Consider the following 17133-nt stretch of genomic DNA (forward strand, 5'->3'; position numbering starts at 1 on the left):
TGGAGGTGACTGGCTGGGGGAGCGCGTGTGTGAAAGGAGAACCATCCAGCCCCCATGGCTTCCTCGTCAGATCCGTCCCGCAGGGAAAAGGGTCCAGCGACACAAGGTTCGCACACGGCAACACGCAACCTCTTACGAAAGAAGGAACAGCGTCGCCGTGGAATCCGATCCTCCTCGCCCATGGGTCGGGTCATCCTCATCAACTCTCCTGTAGATGGTAGGAAGCAGCTGCGAGTCTCAGTGAGCCGTAAACGCAGTGCCGGCCTGATTCATAATGTGCTTTGGTATAACAACTACAATCCCCATAACTATATATTGTATTAAAATGTTAATCAAAATGCTTTGAATATAAATTGGAAGTTGACGACAAATACTTTAAAGTCCCAAGTCTCCATTTATTTAGAGCCTTGCAAACTTAATTATGCCCCTCTAACTTTTCTATTTCTCATTATAATCAAAAAAAATTGGACACATTTGGGGTTTTTTAAACCCATTACATATAAAAATTTGAAAATTAGTTCTCTCAAATCAATAATCAGGTGAGTGTCTGCATCAACTGTGAAAACGTCAAGAGTGAAATTTCTGCTAATTTTTCTTTGCAGAGCGTCGATTTTCAAGTCTTTCCTCGGATTCTTAATCAGATTTAGGTCTACACTTTGGACCGTTCTATCACAGAAATATTCTTTAATTCTTTTTGCAGTAATGATGTTCTTTACATTTTCAGATGAATGATTATTCTTTACGTGACCCTTGAAGGAAGCTCACATTAATTCAAGCGAGGTAAACTGAGATTACAGATTTTGCCTTTGTATCTCAGATTCCTCCTGATGTGTTTTAGGTGGAGATGACAGTGAAGACCTCCACACAGTCACAGTGGATAAGAGTGTGGACGGGAAGCTCGGCTTCAGCGTGCGTGGCGGCTCGGAGCACGGCCTCAGCATTTTCGTCAGTAAGGTGGAGGACGACAGCACGGCGCGTGAGTGGTGGTCTTAGAAATACGGCCGCCGCTGTTGCGTTTCGTTATGTTTTGTGCTCCAATCTTCTGGGGTTTTTTGCAGAGGAGGCAGGCCTGCAGGTCGGAGATAAGCTGGTGGAGGTGAATGGCGTCAGCCTGGAGAGCATTACCATGAGCAGCGCCGTGAAGGTGCTGACGGGCAACAACAGGCTAAGGATGGTGGTGAGGCGAGTCGGGAAAGTTCCCGGCATCCGCTACTCGAAGGAGAAGACAACCTGGTGAATTTTTACCATTAAAGTGAGTTTATGCTTTTCTGTTTTTCCTACTTCTGTTTTTAAAATCATTTGGGCGCGATGCTCGTCTGCCAGGGTGGACCTGGTCCATAGGCGGATGGTGGTGGAGGAGAGCGGGCGGACACCTTCAGAAGCCAGTTCTGACAGCGCTCTGCAGAGGATCGTCCACCTTTACACCACCTCTGACGACTACTGTCTCGGCTTTAACATACGAGGGGGGAAGGAGTTTGGTCTCGGCATCTACGTCTCCAAGTAGGTTCAACGTTTATTCACTACATAGGAAGGATAAAGGCTCATAATCCTCTTTATTCACAAACCTATGATAGTACGTTGTTTTATGCAACATGGAATTGCATCTCAATAAATCAGAATATCATTTAAAACATTGTAATCATTAAATATTAACATTTTTTAACATCTACAGATTTGATTCTGGGGAGGTTTGTTTAATTTGGGGATTATGGGTTTTGGTAGATGAAAATTCAATTTCAATTCCAAGTAAAATGTTACTAGAAAGTACGTCAATGCACCCTGACAGTTGCGACAATTTATTTATTTATTTATTTTTTCTTTTTCATGTTTTTGGTTCTTATTGTGTTAATGTCTCAGACTGGATCCAGGCGGTTTGGCTGAGCAGAACGGGATTAAGATTGGAGACCAGATTCTGGCTGCCAATGGAGTGAGCTTTCAGGACATCAGCCACAGCAGCGCTGTGGAGGTGCTGAAGAGCCACACACACATCATGCTCACTATTAAGGTGACAATTTGTCTTTCTTTTAAGTTATTATATCCTCCTTACTTTAACCTGATGCCGAGACGTATCTCGTTCATATATGCAATACTTTGTGTTGGTCTTTCACATGTTATCCCAATAAAACGCTGCAGCTTTCGCAGTTGTATTGTGACAAAATGTGGAAACATCAAAAAGTGTAGCGAAAGCAAGTTATTTTATTTTAAGTTTTTTTTTTTGTTTTGTTACTACTGGCCTTTATTTATTAGTAGTTTGAGAAGAACAGAGAGAGAAGAAGAGGACTTGCAATAGATGTCCACTACACTGCCACTGTTGAACAGTTCTCTACAGAAAGCTTAAATAGACTTAGAGGAAAGTTTACACAAATCATGTTCAGCCAATCATTGGTTGATCACATGAAAAATCCCCCGGCCTTAACAAAACAAGCTAAACCTCTGATATTAAAGAGGAATGATGTACAGAAAAATACATGTACTCTTCAGGGACAATTGCTGTTAAGCTGAAGAGGCTGGATTGTATTCCACCCTGACTCTTCATTATTGGAAAGCGCTCTGGCTCTTTCGTTGCCTCCACGCCTAACTGACCTGTATGCATTAACTTTCTGACCTACTGCCTGCCTCTCCTCTTCAATTCGCACACGAGCAAACACGTCTCGCCTCTTCGGTGTGGTCGTTCGGGCCTGTTTTGTGGCCAAGGCTGACAGCTGGCATGCAGACACAATATTCCTCCCTCGCTTTGCTCACTGGAGGTTGGGTTTCGCTCCGTGAACAAAAAAAAAGCCCGGCCCCGTGCATTATTCACCAAGCAGCCAGGATCAGGTGCTGATAAATAGCTTAGCCTGTGTTTTGTGTAACTTTTGTTGCTTTGGTCTGTGGAGGCTACCTCTGTGGAATTAGAGAGCATCTCAGCTATCAGAGATTACTAGAAAGCTAGGAGAAAAACTAACTTTTTTTTGTGGTTTTGTCTGAATATTTACGTTGATATCTGCATATCTCCACAGGAAGCAGGGAGGTACCCTGCTTATAAAGAAATGGTAGCAGAATACAGGTGGTTGAATAAATGTAGGTATTTTTATTTTCTTTTTGTCTTGTCTAAAATAAACTTTTATACCTGGTTTCAAAGTATTAGCATTCACTAACCTGATCTCTCAATGTTTTGGTAGTTACTTTTCTACGTAGCAAATTATTCACCAGTCGGCGTAGTAGAGTAACAGAAAACCAGCAGACCTGACAGTAGCACATGCTGCTGATGTATTTGAGTCAACAATTAAAATGGCAAAGCTTAAAATCAGATAGTTTGAACAAAGTTGTATGCTACATCACATAAATTGTTTTGTTTTTTCTTTCTTCAGTGGCCAATGGTACTCAGCCATCTTCCTCCCAGGCTTCAGACTCCAACTCTTCAGCCTCCTCTCTGTCGTCTGGGACCCCGGTCAGCTCCCTGAGCGGCCTGTCGCAAGTCATGTTTCCGCCCAGCCTGCCGTTCGGTTCAGACATGGTGGACGTTTGCATCTCCACAGAGGACTTGAGGTCAGACCTACTTACTTTATTTTAACCAATTTTTTTTTTTTTTTTTTTTTTTTTAAGATTGCAAACATTCATCTTGCTCTTAGCTATAATCAACTTTGAGATTTTACATAAAAATCTAAAATGTGTGGCCTGCATTTCACTCTGATAGCTCTACTTAATAAAAGTCACTGTTATCAATTGGCTTCGGGTTAATCACAATTAGAGAATAAGGCATTATTGGTCTTCTAGGATTTTATATCACCTAGATAAGTTTGTTTAAAGTTAAAATAGCACACCAGTGGAGTTTTACTTTTCCTGAGCAGGAGCATGCAAACAAATAAAACTGGACAGACCCTTGTCCAAAACTGGACAGACCCTTGTGGAAGACCTTTATGGACTCTGGTGACAGTGGAGAACATTAATGAATGTCATCTGTCAGATAGATATTATTTATTTCTACTGTCACTTTAAGTGGCCAAAGGTTTTCACTGACAAAGATTTCCCAATACATAGAGCTTAATAAAATAAGGTGCTAATGGATATAGCCCAGTCTGTATTAGTTTTGACTTGAGAACTGTTAGAAGGGAGCTATACTAATTTACATAAATGTAAATTAGTAATATTTGTTACTGTAGGTATTTAAAACAATTTGAGACAAAGAGTCTCAAATTGGTAGTAATTAGTAATATACTGAATCTTATAGTGTTTTAAAATGCATTTGAAAATGTTTACTTGATTCCTTTTAGGGAAGTTTGTTTCGACAGCAGCATTTATTCATAAAGTAATTTAAAGTACTTTTTAAACAAACTAAAAGAAAAAAGGAAACATTCTAAAAAAAACACAAAAGGGAAAATAAGGAAATTACTTTTACTTGTAGAGACTACCAGGGAACAAGACAAAAATAACTGGACTATGTATTTCTTTATGCCTAGGTTTGAGTCTGAACTAACAGATTCCGCCATCCAGACAGACTTTTCCTCTCAGAGAGTGGAAAGGGACACCACCTGCAGCCTGGGACCAACCACGCTGCTCAAAGACACGGCGATCCGTGGAGAGGAGAGCAGGAGGTGGAAGGAATCTCCCAAAACAGCCGTGCTGCTGGCGCTAAGCAGACCAAGTCGACCAATCAGCAGGTCGCAGAGCCAGGTCACTGTAGCAGGTCAGTCTGCATTAAAAAAAAAAGTTAAGTTCCTACACAGACGTAGGACTTAAAGAAATTTACAAGAAGTATTTATAACCCTTAGTGTCTGTCATCTTTTGTCACTTTAAAACCAAAAACTTTATTGTATCTCGTTGGTATTTCATGCAGTCAGCCAACACAAAGTAGTGCATAGTTTTTGAATGGATTAAAAATGATGCAAGGTTTTGCAATTGAAAATCTTAAACGTGTGGTGCGTATTTATACTCATTTCCACTGAGTCAACACTAGGACTATGACTTTCATCAAAGACTGCACTTTATAAAAATCATCCATCGCATATTATTCTGAAATGTACCCAAGTTTGTGCGTTTTAACTTGACAAATGTGGAAAAACTGTAAGGCACTGTAACACAATTTCAGTTTGTGCTCCATTGCAGAGATCAATCAGAAGAAAGACAAGAAGAAGCAGAAAGAGAAGCAAGCAGAGGAGAAAAGCACTCTGCAGCGCTCAAAGACCTTTGTTAGCCTGCTGTTCAAAGGAGGGCGCAAGAGAGACGCCTCCGGTGGGCGCTCCAAATCACCATTCAGAGAAAGCAAAGGTAGCTGATCTTCCGTGTATTTACATCTTTTTATGTGGACAAGAAAACTTCACCTCTGGCTCGCCCTTGAAAGATGTTGCAAGGAAGCTAAACACAGCGTGGCCAGGACTTTTGATTTAAAATACATTGTTCTGGTAAATCAGAAGTCCATTTTTTTTTTCCCTCTTCTAAAAACCGAGCTGATTGCTTGTTATTTCTGTAAAGTTTGGTCTCCTGTCATGTTTTAAATCTTTTTCTCAAACAAAATGAGCCATGTTTTCTTTCGGACACGAGATAATTTTGGCCCTTACATTCAGTAAGTTAAACTTCACACGTAAACTGATCTTCCTGAAAAGTCAGAAACTTTTGTTTTATTGTGTAATATGTGGAAACATATTGCACAGTATGTTGTGTAATATTTTATTGTGCATGAAATCTCTTCGCTTCCAAATTAAATTACAATAATTATGTAAAATAAAATTCCAAATGTCGCATATTTGTAATGCTTCAGGCACTTTGAATTAATTTCTACATTTAATTCCAATGTAAAAAAAATTAAATAAAAATCTTAAAACCTAAAGGATAATCAAAACAACTAGTTGTTTTACCTGGTTACGTAAAGGAATAAATAAATAAATAATAATAATGCATGAAATCATAAAAATTTTGGGGCAGAATAAAATGCGGTACTCAAAAGCATATAAATGTACCTCCCTGAACAGAGGGTGCCAAACATCCATTGACTGCATATTAATAAAAGCAATAGAAAACTTGTTTAATTCAGACAGACAAAGATAAGGAATATTTTATGTCTACGTTTTCTAATGTTGCTCAGGAGAGCTCTGGGAAACTGGCCGTGACCACAAACTTCATAGTCAGTCAGGAGCTACATCATGTTGAACTTTATTTCTCTTTGTCGTGGAAAAAAAAAAAAAAAACCCTGAATATTTTCCGTCTTATATTCTGCTAACGTCTCAAATTAGGACTTAATGTCAAATTTTACTGTGCTGCGTTTTAGAGGGACGAAATGTCGGTGTGACGCCAAACTCGGAGATGCTTGGCGTGGTGGAGGACATGGCCCGAAGGCTGCTGACGGAGGAGGAGGTGTCTGCTGTGATGACGGCATGCCAAATGGTGTGAGAGGCACTGAAACGGAAATGTGGCAATATGGCAATTGGCTGTTGTTGCAAGTAATGGTGTAGCACTCTGCGTACTGCACGCTTCTCTCTTTGGTAGTTTATCATCCTAGTCGATGTAATATTCAAATTTTCAGAGGCTCTGTATTGGAGGGATTTCTTTGATGTTTGCCACAATCTTCAAAATCAACAGAAATGCTCAAAATACATAATCCTGTATGATATAAACCCGAGCCTTTTTGAACTCAATAATACATTTTATCCTTATATACTGCAGCTTATTGATGATATTCTTACTTATCAATTCACACTAAATATCTCACTGGTATTACAAAAACAAACAACAAAAAAAAACATACTAAATATCAGATTTTGTTCACCCAGTATACAACAGAGAGGTCAGTGGAGAACTTGATACGCCACCTGCTGGTTGTGCTGGACCGACCTGAAAAGCTTCTGCTTCTGAGGGAAGTCAGGTACGGAAGAGGAACTGGTAACATGGGGGTGTTTTCAGCTTGCAGGCTTGTGATTATCACATACTTCATCCAAGTTATTTCTAAGTATGTGAGATTTATTGGCTTAGAAATCTCTGAAATAAAATATCAGTGAAGATTTATTTATGCTTAAGTCTATAAACTTAAATTCCCCTATTATATAAGTGAATAAATCTGGCAAGAGAAATTATGTAAATTTAGGACTTATGGATTTTCTTGATAATCTCGATGTGCGTCTTACACAATATTTAAAGATGATGTAACCCATTGCAGGAAGTGACACATTGGTTTTCTTTTCCCCCCAATTTTGGTGTTCAGGCTTGTGCTTCCACCATCCGATCTGAGTGTTTTCAACAACATGGTGACCGCTGTTGAAGCTGAAGCCTACGATCTCCTCAAATATCGGTCAGGTGTGTACTGCAGAGCTGTACAGGTGTTTTTAATTCACTTCAGTTTCTTACATACCAATATCTGTTTCAAAATCATCACAATCACATGTAGTGACAAAATCCCATCCCGTCTCATTTATTTACCTCGTTCTAAAACTAATTTAAATAATGAATTAGTCCAAATGCTGCCTTATTCTTTGCGGTATACAGTGTCTTGCAAAAGTATTCACATCCCCTGAATTTCTTCATATATACCAGCGTAAATACTAGCATTCTCTGAAAGAGACAAATCCTTTTTAGAGAACATCAGTGAACAAACAGCATTATAAAGACCAAAGAACTCTGCAGACAGGTTAAGAGTTAAGTTATAAAGATGTTTAAAACGGAGTTATATTGTACGTATAGCCACACAAAATGAAGTTGTGCTGATGAGAAGTGAAGAGAAGAAAACTAGAAAAAACATGGGTTAATCACAATATTGTAATGACAATTTTTAACACCACTTTGAGTTCAAGTGTTTGTCAACACTAAAAAAAAATAATTATAAATTTGATCCAACTGGCAAATATGTTTGTATTATTGGAAATACTGATAATGTAAGGACTATAGACTGTGCCATGCAGCTCGAGTTCAAAAGCAGAGATGGAGAAAACTGACCAGAATTAATATATTTAGCTGAAATCAGGAAAAAAAAACCCTGGAAGGAAACCAGGAAATGCTGCAAATGATTTGAGACAATGATCCTAAACATGTACCCAGAGCTACAACAAATTGGTTATTTTCATTATGAAGAAATGTATGATCATGTATTTTTTATGTTTTTTTTTTAAATTTAGAATAGCCTTGATCAACAACTTTTCAAAGATCTCTTCTTTTCTCTGCATTGTAGTCCGAACTCCTCCTCTCCGCTCCCCCATTTCTGGTCGAGCCCCCAAACGGCGCCTCATCACACCCATCCCAGGTCAGTACCTGTACCTCAATATTTGTTTGTTTCTTTAAAAAAAACAAAAAAACATTGTTGTCAGTTGTGGTGTTTAAGAAACATCTGGTTTAAATCTTTTGTTTTTTATTTACTCTCCGGTGGCCTTAAAGTCCTTCTGTTTTTCCCATATTATTTTTTAAAGCTAATTCATATTGAAATATTCATATGAAATAATTAAATTTTGGGATATTTGGTAAGTATTTGTACCTATTGCAACATTTTTCTATATAGTTTAATACCAAAACTGTTGGGTTTTCAACTCTTTAAAGGTTAGTTTTTTTGTTTGTTTTTGTTTTAAGAAAACTCCTTTTCTTAAAAAAGGAGTTTTATCCAGTTGATATCCAGTATCAACAGCAATACACATTTTTCACTCTAAGGTGCCAGGTTTAATGATGCCAAAAATGAACATATTTGAAATATGCAGTCATACTTATTCAATATGATCGATTTTTGCTCGTTGTTTGTATTGTTCTTTGACTCACTCATGTTTTTTTCCTTGTTGCAACTTAGTTTTTGCTCTTTCTAATCTGTGAAACTAACATTTTCATGCTCTCTCCAGATTATAGGGGTGGCTTTGAGCTCCACAGTGCTGAGGAGGTGGAAAAAGAGAGCCACCTGCTGGAGGAGCTGGAGAAGCTCAGCCTGACTGGCTCTCAGGGATCCAGGGGGAGAACGAAGACCTCGAGTTCTTTCTCAGCTCTTCTGGACATACCTGTGGACGGATATAAGCCAGAGTCCAGAAGCATCAGATCCCGCTCTGCTGGTCCCTTGCTCCCCAACTGGCTGCTCGCCCACAGCAGTGACTCCCCGCCTCCTCTACGTACAGACATTGGCACCGTTCGTTCCGTCCACTTTGACGAGGCTTCTCTGCGCTCACCTTCAGAGAAGGTGGAGACAAACTCTGAGAGGGGAAGGACTTTCTTCAGGAACAGCCACTCTCAGGGCAGGAGGGAGAGAAGTGCAGAGAGGAGTAAGAACGGTGCGTTCACCGTGCAGAGTGCGAACCGCAGGAGTCGACCCTTGCTGTCGCAGGTGTTCGGTACGAGTCAGGAGCGACAGATGAACGGTCATCGGACTTCTTCGGCGAACAGGCTCAACGGTACCGAGCCCGAACAGGAGCATCGACTGAAGACGGTCAGCATCTCCAAGACCAAACAGTCTCTGGGTAAATAACTTTTAAATTATATCCATGCACTGAAATATACTTGAAAAGGACTTTTGCATGAATTGCTGGATTAACACAACATAGCATGGAGGTGATCAGCTTGTGGCTCAGCTGAGATGTTCAGAAAGCCCAGATAGTTTTAACAGCGGCCTTCGGCTCGTCTTCATCATTGTTGGTTTTATTGTCTTTATTTCAGCTTTCCATTACTAAGCTTTAGCAGTATTTTGTGGAAAATGTAAGTGAGGTATACATGACTATTTGAATTTTCTTAGAAACTAAACTACCGAACTAAACTTGGGTTTTTAAATCAACTACGAGCCATAATCGTCGCATTTAAGAGCTTGCTCTGGATTTAGCAAATCTGCATTATAGGTTTCATCTTTTGCATTTTTAATTAACAAAATAAACTACCTTCTAATTTATCAACATGCACCTGTGTACACACATTATACATATGGTGTTTGCATGTCCGTCAGTGAGCTTACGTAAGCGTCGAGCTTTTTGTGTTTCTATTTAAATCAGTTGCTGCAAAAACACATCACTACAGCCACTAACTCCTACAGGCATCAGCATTTCCGGTGGGATCGAGTCAAAGGTTCAGCCAACCGTGAAGATCGAGAAGATCTTTCCTGGAGGAGCTGCCTCCATGTGCGAGGTGCTTAAGGTAAGGTGGCAAGAATTTTAGGATCGTCAGGTCCTGTCATCTTGATCATACCGTTCATAGTTTCAGTGCTTTGCGGCAGCATACAAACATAAGTATCAATGTAGGAGACCGGGTATGGTTGTAACACTTTTTGCTCCAGCACCTTTAACTCACAGAATTTTTGAGCTAGAGTTTTCAAACTTTTATACAAAATACAAATGGCACCAATTCAAACATCTGCAAGAATATCACAGACCTCATGAGTTCATGTCAAATACATGGTGTTCCTTTGTTACAACCTACCCCGGTAGTGGGGTAGGTTGTAACACCTGCTGGGGTAAGTTGTAACAATTAGACAAAAGAAGCAAAAACAGAGGCCACAACCTATGATATGTTTCAAAAAGATGTTTACTGAATTAAAAGAACAATACAAGAACAATGTCTCTCTCTCTCTCTCTCTCTCTCTCTGTGTGTGACTGACCATAACTCAAATATCCTCTGTGTGTGTGTGCATGTGTGTAAATTATTCTACTAGAACAAACTTTCTTAACATGCTTAAAGAACACTGAAGATGTAGGTATAACAAAAACAATGTCAATGTGTGTGTGTGTTTGTGTCTATGTGTGTGTATCCTTAATCAGAGACACAGTGGTGACAAATGAATGATGGTAGCCCAGGAGTGCAGGCTTGGTGGGCCCAGAGACTGCATAAGGCACATTTTACCCACACTTCCTGTGGCTTTGAGTTGCCAAATGGCTCCATGCAGACAACACAAAAATATTCATCGTCTGAGGTCTCAGAATCCTCAGCACTGGCTTTTAACATTTTCTTGGCAGGCTTTCTCTTCTTCCTCTTTTGCTTGCCTTTATTTTTTGCAAAGAAACTCTTCCTTACATTTTTGCTTCCTCTTCTCTGTTCTTCTTCCATCAGTGCTTCTTTCACTGGTGTGTCAGTGAGTATTTCAGATTTCCTTTTCTTCCTGATCCTGTCAGTTGTTTTCCTTGGCCCTGCTTTTGGAAATGGCCGCATAGCCAAAGGATTGAATGCCTGATCAGGAGACACCCCCGAGGTGCTTGGCTCATCTGGAGCACAGGACATGTTCACATCAATAACTGCAGAGGAGCCAGAAGTAGTAGTCCCCAGGTGAGTTGGAGGAGAGGAGGCTGTCCCCAGGTGAGTTGGAGGAGACTGCGGCTGGAAAGCTCCAGATATCAGTGATGTACCTGGGTCGGGACGGTCAGTGACTTGTGAGGGTGCATAGTCACACTCCTCAAAAATCTCAGGATTGAAGGGCCAAATACCTGTGGATTGGAAACCGGCATGAATGTTTTTCGGTGTTGCAGCTGCAGGCAGAGCAGTCTTCACAATACTTGGAATATCATATATCGTCATCATCTTGGCAGGATTCATCTTCATCCAGGCATCACTTGCGGTGTTCACCATTTTCTTAAATGGGCCGTAGACACTGCGATCTAGGGGCTGAAGTTTATGGCTACAGTGTGGGGGGGAAGGTAAGTAGCACTATTCCCTTTTCTTTGCAGAAATCAATAGCTTTAACAGATATATGTGAACAGTGATTATCCAGCAAAAGTAAAACCTTTTTCTCTAGGCTGACCTTTGTGTGTTTTGCAAAATGAGCAAGGAATAAGAGGAAGTCTTCCTCTTGCATCCATCCTGAGGCGTTACCACTTCCTGCACTCCCTGTTGGCCCACTCTGAATGAAGAGTTCCTTGTAACGTTTACGGGGGAATACAAAGAAGGGAGGAATTGCATTTCCCAGCGCTTGCACAGCGCATGCTACTGACACGAGCACACCTCTCTCACCTGATGTTATCGCACCCACCTGCTTGACACCACGACGAGCAACAACACGGTCTGGTGATTGAACTGTTGTTACACCAGTTTCATCTACATTCCATATATAGCTTACCTCACATGGAGTCAGTCCATAATAGAGGTCTGCTGCCTGAGTCAAATAGTCAGCCAACACTTCCTCCTGCACCTCAGAGAAGACTTTGTTGCTGCTCCAATAACCTACACTGGGAAGATCACTGGACCCCTGTTCTCTCAGCTTCTGCAGTGATTTGCAGTATCTGCTCAGTGTTACATGGCAGATCTGACTGACTTGCTCTTCTTTGTGACCTCATCAGATGCTTTTTTAAAAACATCTGCAGGCACACCTCTATCAGTCTTTCGTATCCACTGCCTAGGCATTCTGTAAAATTATTAAAATAAAAATATTCTTAGTTGTATGTAAGGGGATGGTTGTAACACTTTTTAAAGATGTGTTACAACCCACCCCAACCCTGTCAGCCATGTTTAGCTAGCTGTAGTAGCATAGCGGTTTGAAATTAGCACGGGAAAATGCACCACATTTTGCCTGAGAAATTACACTTTCATCTAATGTAAGTCATATGGTTTTATCTGCAACAGTATAAGTACTAAACAAAATATAGTCATGATCAAAAAATTTACTTTCTTACCTCAAAATCTGTTTTTTCTCCTTAGTATCTGCATGTGCCTGTTTCCAGCCTTGACAATCACAATATGGGATTGGGGAGGAAGCGGGTAAATTCTGAAATGATCATGTGACTACTATCTTGTCCCTGATTGGTGGAACTGGTGGTGTTACAACTCTCCCCATGTTACAACCATACCCGGTCTCCCCTACTCAAATTTGAATTTGCTAAATGGTTTTTATTTTTTTCTTCCCAAATCTGCTTTTGCCAGTTATCTCTTGGCTTGTGAACGCTTCGCTGGTTGCTAAGTTAATGAGTAGTCACCAAGTACTTATGTAAAAAGAAATCGAGCAGATGCTGCAGATGTGCCTGCTGCTCTCTTTTCACCACATCCTAAAAGTCGTCTATTGGGTTGAGACATGAAGAAACCAGACTATTAGAGCTTTGTAATAAGGCGTCTTATCCTTATTACAACTATAAAGTTGACTCTAAAGAGATGGACACAGTCAGCAGTAATACCTGGATGTACGTCATTTAAGCTGGGATGCCTACGTGACAGTGGATTGGTACTGAGGGGCCCAAAGTGTTCTAAGAAAACATCCCCCACACCATTTTATCTTCACCAGCCTGGATGGTTTATACAGGGTCAGACGGAGTCATGCTTTGATGATAGTTCTACCACATTCTGGCCCAATCATCTGATCAGACTGGGCAATGTTTTTCCAGTCTGTAAATTGTAGGCTCAGGTTCCTGATCTTGACAAGAGCAGCATCAGCATCTGGTGTGATCTACTGCTAGTTCATCTGCTTCATAATTTGACATGTTGTGCATCTAGAAACTGCATTCCAAGCATTTTGAGTGTAATTCAGCAAGGGTTGACTTGTTATCTCATACCAGTCTACTTATTCTCCTCTGATAACGAGGTACTTTTATCCAAACAGCTGCTGCTCATTGGATATTTTCTGACTATGCTCTATGAACCAGAGAGATTTGCATGTGGATTCTGATAAACACTGAATGTGGCGGGGGTTTTTTTTAAATATTTTTGGTGCCAGACAAGTCAGGTCTAACTTACCTAAATGCAGCATACCGTTTGCATGACTGACTGACCTGGAAAAACTGAATTTTGTTCCAGGCTGGATTGGAGTTGGTGTCTGTGGATGGAGTTTCCCTCCAAGGAGTGACCCACCAGCATGCCGTTGACGTCATCCGCAAAGCCTTCAGCAACAAGGCCAAAGACCCCATGGTGTTTGTGGTCAAAGTTCCCAAAACCTTCTAAAAAAAGACAAGTTTGAGCTCAATTTGTGAGAATTATAGAAACAGTGACTGTAGGGACAGGGGTCAGGTATGTCATTTCACCATTAATTTCAAAGAGAGCGAAGATCACCTTGATGATCATAGGAGTTGAGGATTATGAAAAAACATTGTAAAAAAGTTTTGTTCTGCTTTTGCAGCTGGATTCATCCATTCAAAGAGACATTTTGAAAAACAAGTGCTCCATTTGTTTTTCGCAACCGCTCTGAAGAATACATTTGTACAGTAAAGTAATTTGAGTGCCTTTTAAACTTTTATGACAGTTTATGCCTTTTTCAACCTGCAGAGGGCAGACATGAGCCAGTTAAACAAAATCAAGTGTTACAGAAAAACTTCAAATGTCAACCAAAGTAGATCCTACACAACCAGGCCGGAGATGGTTTCAGCTAAATACTGACCCTGTCAAAACTTTAAAACATGCAGAATCTGAATAATTAAAAAAAATAAAACATGAAACACAGGAAACTTGATTTTAAATCATATTTTAATTAAAACCACATTGGTTTTGTTCAAGAAATGTACAGCATGAAAATATACATTTAATGTCTTCATACAAATATTGAAGGTTATAAAATTTATAGTGAGGAAACGAACAAAAATTCACACAAACGGTTAAACCAAGCTTTGTATCTGTTGGAGGAAAATAGACATGTTGGACATTGCTTTGGTCTATTCACAGTGGTTATGTTTTTATTTATGGGGACAGGCAGACGCCTGTGGGAGCAAAAAGACGATGTATAAACCCTATTTGCAAAAGATCTGATAAAACAAAAACATTTGGACTTCTGGTTTAGTGGAACTAAAACGTTAAAGATCAGTGGAGGAAGCGAGTAGTTCAAATACATTTGTCAGTGCAAGAACTCTCCGTTTCAGGGACGTAAACAACAAATCTAATACATCCCAGAAAAAAAGAGGAAACGACAACTTTTTCCTGGTTAGAAGCCGAGGCTGTCTCTAATGTGGCTTAGTGCTGAAACATGCTTCTCTTTACTCTTGCTAGAGAACAATGAGCCCTTCGCGTCACCAAGCAGAAGGTTTACTGAACTCTGCTTACATTTTATCCCGTGCTTTGCCGAAGACTTCACACCTCTTCAACTTTTTCCACATTGTCACGTTTCAACCACAAACTTTCATCTATTTTATGAGGGTTTTTTTGGTGACAGATGAGCACAATGTTGCGCCTAAGGAAGGCATATGACGCATGTTTTTAAATAATTATTTACGGACAGCTTTACTCTGATACCCCTAAAAATAATCCAGCTCAACGAATTGCCTTCAGATATCGCCTTCGTTGACGAATGCTGTTCAATTCGTCATTCACACAAAATCCCAATAAAGTCCACTGACGTTTGTGGCGATGACATGGCAAAATATGGAGGAGTGAACACTTCTGCAAAGCACTGCATCTAATGGTGTATGATGACCACTGTAATTTCTGCCCGACTCTTTATCTTAACTGACATCCATTCATATTTTCTCATCAGGAAGCAGTTCAGCTTAGCTTGCATATTGGCTTTAAAGATCAAAACAAGCCTGAACAGATTAAACTCACGTTGGCAGCTGCATATCTCGAGGCCACAACGATAAATAGGGAGATCAAACGGGAACATGCATTGAAACTTGCTGCCAGGCTCGCATACCGTAAAGCAAGTGGTGTTATTTAGAACAGTGTAATTTATGCTGCGAAAAAGCCAAAAGAACTTTTGACCATTACTCAGAGGTAACTGGATAATCTATGGGTGAGATTATTTTTAAATTGGTATGTAAAGGTGGAAAAGGGAAGCCAGTGCGACTTTAATGGAAGGTGTCAATGTTACTTACTGTAGGTTTTGTTTCATAATATAGTTCAGAACCTCAATGCTAATTTTTTGCTACAAGGATAGTACAGACACTTTCAGCGGATTTATGGCCGACCGCGAATGTAGTTTAAGTAAAAACAAAAATGATCTGAACTCTGCCACCATCCAGTTTCTCAAAGACGTTAACACCTAAATCTTACCATGACACAATGAATCTGTGGTTGACACGTCAACCGTATCAGTGAAACTGTGGACAGAGTGGGAGTGCAACGATAAACCCAGCAGGGATACTGCGGTCAGAACCAGGACAGGAGGAGGAGGATGGTGGCGAACGTTGACCGAAGTTACTCACAAACTCCTAAAGGTGCGAAATATCACCAGGACTTGGCCGTCTCATCAGTGCAGTGGCAGCCTCTAATGTAGGAGGAGCAGAGAGCCGATGTGGTTAATGACATTTAAAGGTCGACAACTCTCAAGTGCGACAGTCGTCACAGCTGTTAGTCACATAAAGAACACAAGATATTGCTTCAGGGGAAGGGAGGTGGGGCGTTAAATGTAGTGCAAATTAAAAAAAAAAAAAGGGACATCTATAAGGATCAGATTTCTGTTGCAGCAATCTCATCAAAGTTGATCTCGTTGCCGCTGCCCTCGTCCTCCTCTCTGCTCTCCAGTTCCAGGCTGAGCTCCTGCAGGAGCTGCTCCAGCTCTCTGTTCCTGCGATACATCTGCACGTAGTTCTCCTGCAGCTGTTTTTGGTAGCGGATCACTTTGTCCTTCTCCTCCTGCCATATCCGCCTCTCCTCCTCAAAGCCGCCTGCTTGCTGTTCGACCTTCTTGCGTTCGAAGGCCAACTCCGATTTCAACCCTTCCATCTGCGCCTTCATGCCCTGCAGTGCCTCGGCGCTGCTCTGCCGTTGGGCCTTCGCCTCGTCGCTTTCGTAGGCGAGCAGGTGCTCCTCGGCTTCCTGGAACACCTGGCATTGTCTGTTTCCTGGGCCCTGATTGGCCAGGGTGTCCTTGAGGTGAGCCAGCTCTCCTTCCAAGCGCCCCACCTTTTCTCTGAGCAGCTCCGCCTCGCTCTTTCGACGCTGAAGCTCGTTCTCGCACACCTCCAGCTCCATGGTCCGCGTGCGCGTCGTGCCGTGGGCCTCCTGGAGCAGCACCTGAGTGTTGGTGAGCTCACCGCGAGTCTCTCTGAGCTGACCTCGCAGAGAGACGATCTCGCCCACGCGCTGAGCCAACTCGCTCTGCACCTCCTTCAGCTGCTGCTTCAGCAGGGAGATCTCCCCCGACTTCTGACACACCTGAGAGACGAAAATGGAGTAATGTGCAATCTTGTTTGAAGAAAACCTCAGTATCAGAGATATTTTCATTAAATGGTCAGATAAAAACTGACAACTTGGGGTGTTTTCACACCCGATCGTCCAGTCGACTTCAATTGGGGACAAAAATTCAAACGTTTGTTACATTTTCAGCCGGTGCGGTTCGCTTTCACACTGCACTGGTCAAACAGTCCGAACTAATTG

General features: G+C 41.1%; 2 protein-coding genes across 4 annotated transcripts in view; one reads left to right on the forward strand and one right to left on the reverse strand.

Moving 5' to 3' along the window:
* On the forward strand, positions 1–14280 carry LOC106921389 (PDZ domain-containing protein 7-like). The gene is made up of 16 exons (XM_088016310.1): positions 1–217; positions 839–976; positions 1059–1233; positions 1324–1500; positions 1858–2005; positions 3000–3060; positions 3351–3528; positions 4440–4666; positions 5086–5247; positions 6245–6360; positions 6747–6838; positions 7175–7266; positions 8135–8206; positions 8787–9392; positions 9956–10056; positions 13630–14280. The coding sequence occupies exons 1-16, from the start codon at positions 55–57 to the stop codon at positions 13771–13773; spliced, it is 2652 nt and encodes an 883-aa protein (XP_087872436.1). The 5' UTR covers positions 1–54; the 3' UTR covers positions 13774–14280.
* LOC106921390 (leucine zipper putative tumor suppressor 2 homolog) overlaps positions 14275–17133 on the reverse strand; it is a 26867-nt gene continuing 24008 nt past the window's right edge. For all 3 annotated transcript variants that reach the window (XM_014993060.2, XM_088016309.1, XM_014993061.2), the window contains one exon: positions 14275–16911. In XM_014993060.2, coding sequence (XP_014848546.2) covers positions 16204–16911 — 708 coding nt within the window. In that variant the 3' untranslated portion in view covers positions 14275–16203. The remainder of the gene's footprint in view (positions 16912–17133) is intronic.

This window comes from Poecilia mexicana, unplaced genomic scaffold (assembly GCF_051168715.1).
Source record: "Poecilia mexicana isolate PSO_F unplaced genomic scaffold, ASM5116871v1 scaffold_19, whole genome shotgun sequence".
NCBI classification, from domain to species: Eukaryota; Metazoa; Chordata; class Actinopteri; order Cyprinodontiformes; family Poeciliidae; genus Poecilia; species Poecilia mexicana.

What these genes read in the sequence shown, in the direction of transcription:
- LOC106921389 (XM_088016310.1), top strand. Translation starts at nt 55, where the DNA reads ATGGCTTCCTCGTCAGATCCGTCCCGCAGGGAAAAGGGTCCAGCGACA. An exon ending in TCGAAGGAGAAGACAACCTG is followed by an intron (nt 1,234 to 1,323) that starts GTGAATTTTTAC and finishes CTCGTCTGCCAG; the next exon opens with GGTGGACCTGGTCCATAGGC. An exon ending in ACCATTCAGAGAAAGCAAAG is followed by an intron (nt 5,248 to 6,244) that starts GTAGCTGATCTT and finishes GCTGCGTTTTAG; the next exon opens with AGGGACGAAATGTCGGTGTG.